The 10,182-nt window shown below is 59.7% G+C and overlaps 1 protein-coding gene across 1 annotated transcript; it reads left to right on the top strand.

Moving 5' to 3' along the window:
- The first annotated feature begins 3,467 nt into the window (after window positions 1-3,467).
- On the top strand, window positions 3,468-10,182 carry LCN6 (lipocalin 6). Its single transcript, XM_010954510.3, has 6 exons — window positions 3,468-5,801; window positions 5,999-6,138; window positions 8,650-8,720; window positions 9,244-9,354; window positions 9,683-9,784; window positions 10,040-10,182. The coding sequence occupies exons 1-6, from the start codon at window positions 5,562-5,564 to the stop codon at window positions 10,180-10,182; spliced, it is 807 nt and encodes a 268-aa protein (XP_010952812.3). The 5' UTR covers window positions 3,468-5,561.

Genomic DNA, 10,182 nt, shown 5'->3' with positions numbered 1-10,182 from the left:
CCCCATGGCCCCGCGTCTTTCCTGGGGCGCAAAGAGTGCCGGGTGGGGGTGGTTGGGGCGTGTTTTCTGTGACCGCCCTAGAAATGGCACCAAACCTGACTCTTGGGTGGTGTGGGTCCCAATCCAGGCTGGCTCCCTTCCCTTTCCACCTGGCCCTGCCCTTCTGAAAGCCTGTGGGCCAGGCTGCCCCACGCGGGGACCCCACCATCATCCTCACCCTAGTCTCTTTCCAGGCAGCCCCAGGCCAGGGTGCCTTGAGCAGAGGTCCTGCCAGTGAAAGTGGCCACATTGGCGCCTGTCTACCTTCTCCCGTGGCTTCCTGTTGCCCCAAACTCAAACCCACGGGCACTGGGCCCAAGGCCCTGGGCCGTGGCCGCCCCTCCCGCCCCCTGCTGGTCAGCCCAGCCCTACTGAGCGTCCAGGCCCACCCTGCACTCTCTCACCCCCGACCTGCACTGTGGCTGTGTGCTCACTCCGTTTTCTTCCATCGGCTGGGACTGGAGGGCAGAAAGGGTGTCTGGGTCAGGGCAGACAACCTGGGGGGTCAGCACTGAGGTTCTGAGCACAGCCCCCTACCCGTGTGCAAGCTGGGGGACTGGGACCCTCAGGCACCCTGCCAGCCGTCAGAAAGGCCTGCAGGAGGAAGGACCGGCCCCGAGGGGAGCGCCTGCCCAGGACTCGCCTGAGCAAATCCTGAACCGAGTCCCCAAAGACCCACAGAAGAGATGTTTGGAGGGTGCCTTCTGACACATCAGAGGTGTTTGGGGGACACCTGGAACTTCCCCCAGGTCCGTCCTGCCAAGGCCACCTCCCTCAGCTGGGCTTCCCGAGGGAAGGCCCTGGGAATCCTGCTCAGGGCGCTGCAACACAGCCTGCAAAATAAACCCAAGCCAGTTAATGTTGCCATGTTTCTGGAGGCTGCAGGTCAGGGTTTCCGGCAGGGTTTCTCCTCCCAGCTTGTGGATGGTGGCCCCCCTGCCGCGTCTCCTCTGCGCACAGATGTCCTTCCTTGTCCGCGGGCGCCAGCGTCCCCGGCCCAGACCTGGCCTCCTGACCTCGCCTAAGCGTGGCTCCTCTTTTAGGCCCTGACTCCAGATAACCAATTCACCCAACTACTTATTTGTGCATCCACTCTCTCTCTCCCCCTTCCTACCTATCGGTCTAATAGGGTAAATTCTGGCAAACTGAATTTCCCTGTAAAATTACCCAGTTCATCCAGGACTTCAAAGTTATCTGCTCAGAGGTCAGCCAGGTACCTTCTGTTGATGAAACTTTTTTTTCCTTCTGTCCCAGAGATCATTTCCCTCCCTTTTGTCATTTCTTACTTCACGGATCTGTGGTCTCCTCAGTGTTTCCTTATTTGTTAGTAAATTCTTTTATTCTTTAAAATAACAGTAACAGTTCTGTTAATAATTCTGTAAATTAACAGAAAAATTCCGTCAGTTTTCCCACGGGCGAGGCCCTTGGTTCGCTGATGACGCCTGCTGTCCTCCGTTCTCTGTTACTTCCCACTTTTACGGCCTCCCTCCTGATTTCCTGTGCTTTACTTCGTTGCTCCCTGTCTGGCTGCTTGAGTGGGGAATTTAAGGCATTTATGTTCATTCTTCCATTTCTAGTGGTGGGAGCGTTTAAGGCGGTGACGGTCCCTGGCCCCGTTGTGTATGGCGTTTTTATTATGTTTCTTTTCTTTTATTTATTTTTAATTTTGTTTTGGGGGGAGGTAATTAGGTTTTTACTTACTTATTTATTTTGATGGAGGTACCAGGGATTGAACCCAGGACCTTGGGCACCCACTCTACCCCTGAGCTATACACTCTCCCCTCTGCTGTGTTTATTTTAAAGGGATTCTGTCATTTCAGTTTGTATTTTTCCTTTCATCCAAGAGTATTTTTTAAAAAATAAAATAGACATTAAAAAAACCCCCGAACTTTGCTGTATTGGGGTCAAAGGAGGCTGTTTGTTGTACCTTCTACTTCATGGAGTTTACTGACACTTCTTTGTGGCCAATCCATTTTGTGCACGTGTCACTGCCTGCTGTCAAGGTGTACAATCAAATGTAAACCCTCAAGATCTGCCTCGTGGTTTTTTTTTTCTTTTTTGGTGGGGGGAGTAATTAGGTTTCTCTTATGTATTTTAAAATTAATTTTTATTTTATTTTTTATGGAGGTACTGGGAATCGAACCGAGGACCTTGGGCAGGCTAAGCGCAGGCTCTGCCGCTGAGCTGTACCCTCCCCCGCCTTCTGGTTTCTCAGGCCTTCTTCGTCCTCGCCTGCAGGGGGCGTTAGCCCGGCCTTGCTGAGAGCGGCGGGCGCACTTCTGCTGCTATTAGCGATCTCTGCTGGCTTTGCCTCGTATTTTGCTCTTGAAAGTTTGACTCAGTTAATTTCTCTCACCCTTGAAAGAAACTTGATTTTTTTTTCTTTTTGTAAATTTTTAAACTGAAGTATAGTTGACTGACAATGTTGTGTTAATTTCTGGTGTACAGCAACGTGATTCAGTTACACACATGCATAGTTTTCCATATTCTTTTTCACTACAGTTTATTATGAGATATAGAGTGTAGTTCTCTGTGCTCTCTGGAGGCTCTCGTTGTTTATCTGCTTCACATCTAGCAGTGAGCGTCTGGAAACCTGATCATTTTGCCTGGAAACTCGGAAGAATTTTTCTTTTTCAGTGAATTCCAAAATTCGTTTCCTGAGCCCAATCAGCTCTTATTCAATTTTTCCCTCTTTTTGCTCATTTCTGCTTAGTTACTTAAAAAAAAACTTTCAAGACGTTCTTTTAATGCCTTTCAAACCTGTAGCCTATTTAATTCAGTTTTCTTGTTTTCCACGCCTCCCCGCCCTCCCCATGGTGGGATTTCCCACCGATGGCCTGTTTTTACTCTTGTTTTGGTTTCTTCTTCTAGCAGCCAAGTGTAAGACTGCTTAAGTGTGTTCGTGTCCCAGACGGGGCTGGCACTTCTGGCTCCTAACAAGATCCCAGTCCTTGTGCATCCACTAAAGGGAGTGCAGAAAATGCCCTTCAGTGGGTGGCAGTTTTAGCCGCTGGTGTGTGTGTGAAGTTTGCTCCGCTCTGCCTTGACGGACCCCACGTTCATAGGCGGTTTTAAACTCCCTATCCGCAGGCTGGAAAGGCCCCCGGGCGCTTGCCAAGTCTCCCCTCTCCCGGAAGTGCTGCCTCCCCCAGGCTGCCGCCCGCGCCCGTCCTGCCGCCCGCGCCCCGTCCTGCGCCAGCGCCCCGTCCTACCGCCCGCGCCCCGTCCTGCCGCCCGCGCCCCGTCCGGCCGGCCCGCGCCCCCTCCTGCCGGCCCGCGCCCCGTCCTGCCGCCCGCGCCCCGTCCTGCCGCCCGCGCCCCGTCCGGCCGGCCCGCGCCCCCTCCTGCCGGCCCGCGCCCCGTCCTGCCGCCCGCGCCCCGTCCTGCCGCCCCGCGCCCCGTCCTGCCGCCCGCACCCCGTCCTGCCGCCCGCGCCCCGTCCTGCGCCAGCGCCCCGTCCTGCCGGCCGCACCCCGTCCATCCGTGTCCTTGTGGCAATTCTGCGGTCAGAGCAAATTTCCTCCGGGGTCTGTTTCAGCTCAGACTTTGGGGCTCGCCTGCCTCCCCTCGCCCCTGCGGGTTCCATCTCCCTTCGCAATTGTCCGTGGAGTCTCGAGACGGGGGCTTGAGAGCGACCTCTGGTGGCCTTTCGTGTTTTTACAGAAAGTGTGAGGTTTCTATTCATGGTTTGTGTGGTCGCTTTTTCCCTTTTTGGAAGATTGTGCAGAGAATTTGCTTTAATAATGGTCACTACCTTAGGTCACGCAGATGTCCTTTATCTACACCACCTTGTTGTTTGTTTCCTTTTTAACTTTATTTTTTCCTTTTTTGTTTGTTAATGAAGGGGGGGTACTTTTAGCTTCATTTATTCGTCTATTTTTTAAAACAGAGGTACTGGGGTTAAACCCAGGACCTTCGGCAGGCGAGGCACGCACTCCACCACTGAGCTAGACCCTCCCCTACGCTGCTTTTTATAGTTTTTATAGTTTAGAGTGTTACAAAACTACAGTACAATTTCAGACGTGGGTCTCACCTGGTTAAGCAGAGCGGTCCTAGCTGTGCTCAGTCTATCCTGTGGTCTGAACGTCTGTGTCCCCCCCTCCCCCCCGCCAACGTCAGGAGCTGACATCCCAACCCCTGATGCGATGGGTTGGGAGGTGGGGCCTCGGGCAGGAGATGCAGTCCCGAGGCCCCTTACAAAAGCAACCCCGGAGCTCCCTCCCCCTCCCCTCCCCCACGCGAGGACACAGCAAGGAGTCTCGACCCAGAAGACCTCACGTGGCCAGGCTGGCTCCCTGCTCTTGCGCGTCCAGCGTCCAGGACTGTGAGAAGTAAATGTCCGTTGTGTATATGCCACAGTCTGTGGGTTTTTGCTGCACGATTCCCGCGGGCCGGCAGCCTGCCTGGCTGCAGCGCAGGAAGCCTCGGCGGGTCCGCTTCCAGCATCCGTCCTTTCTGCTGCTTCTCGCGCGCCTTGTCTTTGTCTCCCAAGTGTTCTTCCTCAGGAAACTGAACTCACAAAAACAGTGGGAAAGGCTCATGTGACTTCTGGGCCATGCTTTCCTTTCACTGTCCCTTCGCACCAGGGACTGTCCCAGCCCGAGCTCAGGCTGCGGCTCTCGGGCGCGAGGCAGCGGAAGGCTTCGCGGCAAGTCTGTGGCCTGCGAGCCCACCTTTGTCACCTTTCCCGCGTGGCTCACCTCCTCAGCAGGGCGGGGTGCTGGCTTGTCGGAGGCCCCTCCTGGGGAGCAAGGCCTGGCGGGACCGGCGTCTGCCCTTTTCCTCGCCTTCCAAGCCCTGCCAGAGCTCCGGGGGGCCGACCAGCAGAGGGGGCTGGGAGGTGTGGTTTGCAGGGTCGCCCACCCCCAGGAGGACCCTGCCAGTTGCTTCCCTTTGGGTTTCGGGGCCTCGGACAGATCCTGCCCAGCCCTCTGTCCTCCGCTCCAGGCGGCCCTGGGGACGTGGCCAGGGCCCTGCCAGCTGAGGTGGGGGCAGCAGGGTGAGGCTGCCCGGAGAGTGAGCGGGTCTAGGGGCGGAAAGAACAGGGCATTCCGGGCCCGGTGCCGGCTGCGGTGGGGGCCGGAGGCCACGGCCAGCCGAGCAGAAGAGTGGGTGGGAGGGGGTGGGAGTGCTCAGAAAATTTGTGGGGGGCACTTTTGGTATTTTTAATGATTAAAACAAAAGATACGCAGAACTGTGGCTTCTGGAAGAACTCTTTGTTCTCTGCCTCTCCTCAGACTTGACCTTGGCCGGCTGCCGCCCATGGGGAGCAGGGTCTCTGGCACCCCCAGTCTGAGCGAGGGGGTGTTGGCTCCCCGCCGGGGAGGGGAGGAGAGGAGATGGTGCGGCTCCGAGCAGGATGCTTGTTCTGGAATCTTCCAGGTGGAGGGAAGGGTGGAGCATCAGGGAAGGCATGGAGTAGGAACGTAGAAGGGGCTCGGCACCCCCTCCCCAGGGCCCGCCCCCCACTCTCTGGCACCTGAGGGTGAACTCCGCCCCGCCTCAGGTAATGTCGCCACCTTATGAGAAGTGAGGCCAGGATGGCGTCCCGGTGGTTGGTGGCCGCCCACAGCAGGGCGTCAGAGCCATATAAACAGGCTTCCAGGGGCTGGAGCGACCTCTTAGCCGGCCGGGCCCCAGGTGTGTGCGCTGCTGCGTGGACCCCTGGGAGGATGGCGGGCGTGCTGCTGACTGCCCTTCTGGCTCTAGTCTCTGTGCCCAGGGCCCAGGCATTGTGGCTGGGGAGGCTGGACCCTCAGCAGGTAACAGTCCTCTCATGCCACACACGTCTGGGGCCATGTTGGTCTTAGTGGCCTGGACTCCTTGGGGCCACATGGCTCCTGGGCCCCCGTGGTGCCAGCTCAGACCACACGGGCTGCCGGGCCCCGGGCTCCCGGACCCAGAGGATGGCCCAGGGGTGGGAGGGACCAGCCTGCCTTACCCCCTCCTCCTCCATCAGCTTCTGGGGTCCTGGTACGTGGTCGCCGTGGCCTCGGGGGAAAGGGACTTTGCGGTGGAGAAGGCCACGAAGAACATTGAGGGGGTCGTGGTGACCCTCACTCCTGAAAACAACCTGAAGATGCTGGCCTCCCGGCACAGGTGGGGAGGCACCCTCCAGATCCCCCGTCCCCGCCCTTCCCTCCCTCCACCCTGAGCTCTGCTCTGAGCCCCACCCTCTGCCTGGCCTCTTGGGCCTGCATCCCCGGACTCCTGGCCTGGGCGCCCAGGTGGGACTCAGGCCTTCTCGCCTGGGGCCAGGGGCAGCCTCTGGCCGCCCTGCCTGCTGCTCCGGGTCCCCGGTCGGCTGGTTGGAGGGGTCTCTTCTTTGTGCAAGGCCCTGCTGAATCCCAGGTAAAGTGGGCCGTGCATCTGTGCCCAAGAGCCACTGGTTCTCTGGGAAATGGGATCCCCCGGGGGTGTGGTCACTGAGGCCGCTTGTCTGGTTGGGCTCGTGGCATCAGGCTGAGCCTCGGTTGACTCTGACCCGTGGAGCGGATCATGCGCCCGGCTGGAGGGAGTGGGGCGGGCGGGAGCGGGCAGGCGGCGGCGAGGGCGCTGTGCTGCGGGGGTGGGGTGGCCTCACGTGAGCACACGCGTGGTCTGACGCCGTGGACAGCACTTCCCTGTCAGCCCCTGGGTCCCTGCCCTCTTCTGAACCTTTTAGCGTTGTATTCTCTTTTGTCTTTGCTGACGTTTAGAAATTGTGGTAGAATAAACATTAGGATCTGCCACCTTAACCACTTCTAAGTGCACGGCTCAGTGGCACTCAGCACATTCGTGCTGTTGAGCAACCACCCCCACCATCCATCTCCAGAACTTTCTCGTCTTCCCAAACGGAACCTCTGTCCCCATCAGACACTCCCCCCCGCCCCCGCCCCGCCCCCAGCCCCGGCCCCACCACCTACTTTCTTTCTCTGCAGTTTGACTCCTCTGCACCTCGTGTGAGTGGAATCACACGATAGTTGTCCTTTTGTGACTGGCCTGTTTCACTCACATAATGTCCTCGTGTCCTTCAACCATGCTGCCGCCTGTGTTGGGATTTCCTCCCTTTTAAGAATGAGTAACGTTCCAGCGTGCGGATGGGCCACACTTGTTTATGCCGCCGTCCGTCGGTGGGCACCTGGGCTGCTTCCAGCTCGGGCACCTGGGCTGCTTCCAGCTCGGGCTGCAGTGAGCACACATCTCTTCGGGACGCTGCTGTCAGTTTCTGGGGGACACACCCAGGAGCGGGATTGCTGGGCCATGTGGTGACTATGACATTTTGGGAGGAACTCTGTTCCTTTTTACGGCTGTGTAGTTCTCGGTCCCGTGCTCTGCGGGCGGCTGCCAGGGGTCTCCAGGCTTCTGCAGCTGGAAACGCACTTTGGGGAGTCCTGTGAGCTGGCCTCAGAGGGTGAACCCTCGGGAGTCAAAGTGCGCCCGTCCTCCTGGAAGCTTTGCTCCGTGTCGTGTGAGGCCGGTCCCCTGAGCTGGTGCCAGCCCGGGGCGCCTGGTCCCTGTGTTCCTGGCCGTGTTCGTTTTTACCACCTTCTCTAACCTTGAGGACTTGGGGTTGGGGGAACCTGCTTTTCAGCCTTTGTGTTTCCTTTAACCCACTGTCTGTTCATACCTTTGGCATATTTTCCCTCTGGTGGGTTTTTACTGACTTGTAAGAACCCTTAAGTGTTAGGGATTTTGGCCACTGCCTGCGGTAAAAGGTAGTTGCAGATAGATTTCCCCGTTTGTTGTTTTTCTCAGACCATCAAGGAGTTTTGGATGGGAATGATTTTTTTTATCTTTGTGTGGAGGTAAACCAGGCTTGCTTTTTTAGGGCTTCTGGGTTTTGTGCGTGGTGAGTAAGGCAGCCTTTCTGCCTCTTGTGCCAAGAGGCCACGCACCTCCCTGGTGCACCGGCTGTGCCCTGGGGAGACGTGGGGCGTGACCGCTGTTCCCGAGAGGACAGCCCAGCTGCCCGGCACCCCGCACCCTGCAGCCCGCGTCTGCTCCACTCACCTGAGACGCTCTCTTCCTCACGCACCAGCCTCCTCTGTGCTTGGCTGTATCTCTGGACCGTCCGTCCCGTCCCTTCCATCTGTCTCTCTGTTCGCCGGTTCCGGGTCTCACAGCTCCGGGGTGCGCTTTGCTGGGTTACAGCTCCCTCTTGCTGGCGGCCCTTGCATTCACGCCTTTCCTGGTTATTCCTGTGTCTTCCCCGGAGCGCTGTGGTGAGCGGCTCCCGCTGCTCCGGCAAAAGCAGGTCTGATCATTCTCAGGGCTGACGGCTCAGGGCCACGGGCCCCTACTGGCTGCTGCATCCCTTTATCCAAAACTGCAGATGCCCCTGTTTGTCTGACGCTCGGGGGCTTCTGAGTCGTCTTCACGCGGGGCTGGAGGACCAGGGCTCTCGGGAGGCGAGGGAGCAACTTTGCACTTTGCCGGCCCTGGGCCGGCCCGCTTCCCTGACGGGTCGCTTTGGTGGAGAGCAGGGCTTCCGGGAACTGGGGCCACCAAGACAGAGGCCGAATCCCCTCTGTGAACACGATGGCCGCCGGCCAGTTCAGGGCGGCAGAACCTGCCTCCTCTCGTCCTGCGCCCAGACGCTGGGGGACGGAGGATCCCCTTCTGTTCCAGGCTGGAGAGGTGCCACCTGCACACTGTGGAACTGCTGAAGCAAAATTCCGGATGGGTGTTCTGGAACCCCTGTAAGACCGACGGCCGCTGAGGCCCCTCTGGGCAGCGCAGGGACGGCTGCGTTTCCCCGGCCGTCCTCGGGACCGGGGTTCTGCCGCCAGCCGCCCCGGGCCCTCTGTCCGGGCAGCACCCCCGCCCTCTGCGGGCAGGGCCAGCGGCTCGGGAAGGGGCGGGGCGACTCCGTCCCCGGCTTCAGTGCAGCTCTCCCCCGGGAAGCGGAAGGACCTAGTTTTGTCAGAGGTTTGGTGCCAACCCTGAGGTCAGAGGACAGCCGCACCTGGCACATTCAGCCGGGACCCCAGGCTTCCCTCTGTAGTGCTCTGGCCCCAGGGGGACAGGGTGAGGGGGCGTGAGCTGACATGAGCTGGGACTCACCTGCCATCCATCAACGCCATCCATCAACCACTGTGAGGCTCTGTGTGCTGGCACCTGGGGGGGTCCAGGGACAAGGGGGCCAGGGTTTGGGGCCCTTGCCTACTGGGAGGGGCCTCCCGCTGGGTCTGAGGCCCCTCCCTCGGGGCACCTCCTTCCTAGCCCTGGGTGTGCTGGAGTACCGGGTTCTGGGCACCAACTTCAGAGACTATGCCGTGGTGTTCACACAGCTGGAGCTGGCGGACGAGGCCTTTGGCACCGTGGAGCTGTACAGTGAGTGGGGCTGGGACGCCCCAGGCAGTCTGCCCGCCAGCCGCAGCCTCGCTGGGGGCTTCTGACTGTCCGCTGGCTGCACCGGTCCCCTGCCCGCCCTGGGCGACATGAGACAGTGGCCATGCTCTGCTCCTCACTCCCACTGGCCTCATCCCTGCTCAGGACCCTGCGTGGAGGGAGGGACGTGGTCCAGGGCTGGGGGAGGGCTGCACGTGGTCAGAGGCCTTGGGGTCAGAGGAGTGCAGGGTCCCTGTCCGTCCGAGTCCTGCTGCAGACCCGTCCTCCCCAGCCCCAGGCCTGGGTCTCAGGAGGGCGTCTTGCCCCGCAGGCCGGACAGAGCTGGCCAGCCAGGAGGCCATGAGCCTCTTCACCAAGTGGAGCAAAGGCCTGGGCTTCTTGTCTCAGCAGCAGGCCACGCTGCAGAGGGACCGTGAGTGTCGCCTCGTGCTGGGGGACGGAGCATGGGGCCACTCGCCAGCTTCTGCTGGACCTGGGGACCCTCCGGGCCTCAGGGAGCCAGGCAGGGGTCTTCAAGGAGTCACCTCCTCCCTGCCCAAAGTCGGGCTTGCGGGGCTGGCCCCCGTCTCAGGTGGGGCTCTGGGTGGTCAGTGGCTGCTCACTGTCCTGGGCGCCCGGCTGGGCAGGGAGACGCCCAGTACTCACAGCCGTCTCGCTTCCCCTGCAGTCACCTGTGCACACAAGGTCTTCCAGGTGAGCAGCCTTCCCGAGCACCCCCGGCTCCTGGGTGGTGGGAGGGGCCTGGGTCTCTCGGGGCCCCTTCTTTCCAGCGGCCCTGCTGCCGTGCAGGCTGGGGGCCGGGGAAGCTGA

The sequence above is a fragment of the Camelus bactrianus genome, chromosome 4, assembly GCF_048773025.1.
Source record: "Camelus bactrianus isolate YW-2024 breed Bactrian camel chromosome 4, ASM4877302v1, whole genome shotgun sequence".
Classification (NCBI taxonomy): Eukaryota; Metazoa; Chordata; class Mammalia; order Artiodactyla; family Camelidae; genus Camelus; species Camelus bactrianus.
Note: the sequence above shows the minus strand (reverse complement) of the source record. Positions and strands in the feature narration are given on the sequence as shown.

Coding starts and splice junctions, on each gene's coding strand:
- LCN6 (XM_010954510.3), top strand. CDS start 5,562: ATGAGAAGTGAGGCCAGGATGGCGTCCCGGTGGTTGGTGGCCGCCCAC. Junction 9,355..9,682: donor TGGCACCGTGGAGCTGTACA/GTGAGTGGGGCT, acceptor CTTGCCCCGCAG/GCCGGACAGAGCTGGCCAGC. Junction 9,785..10,039: donor GGCCACGCTGCAGAGGGACC/GTGAGTGTCGCC, acceptor CTTCCCCTGCAG/TCACCTGTGCACACAAGGTC.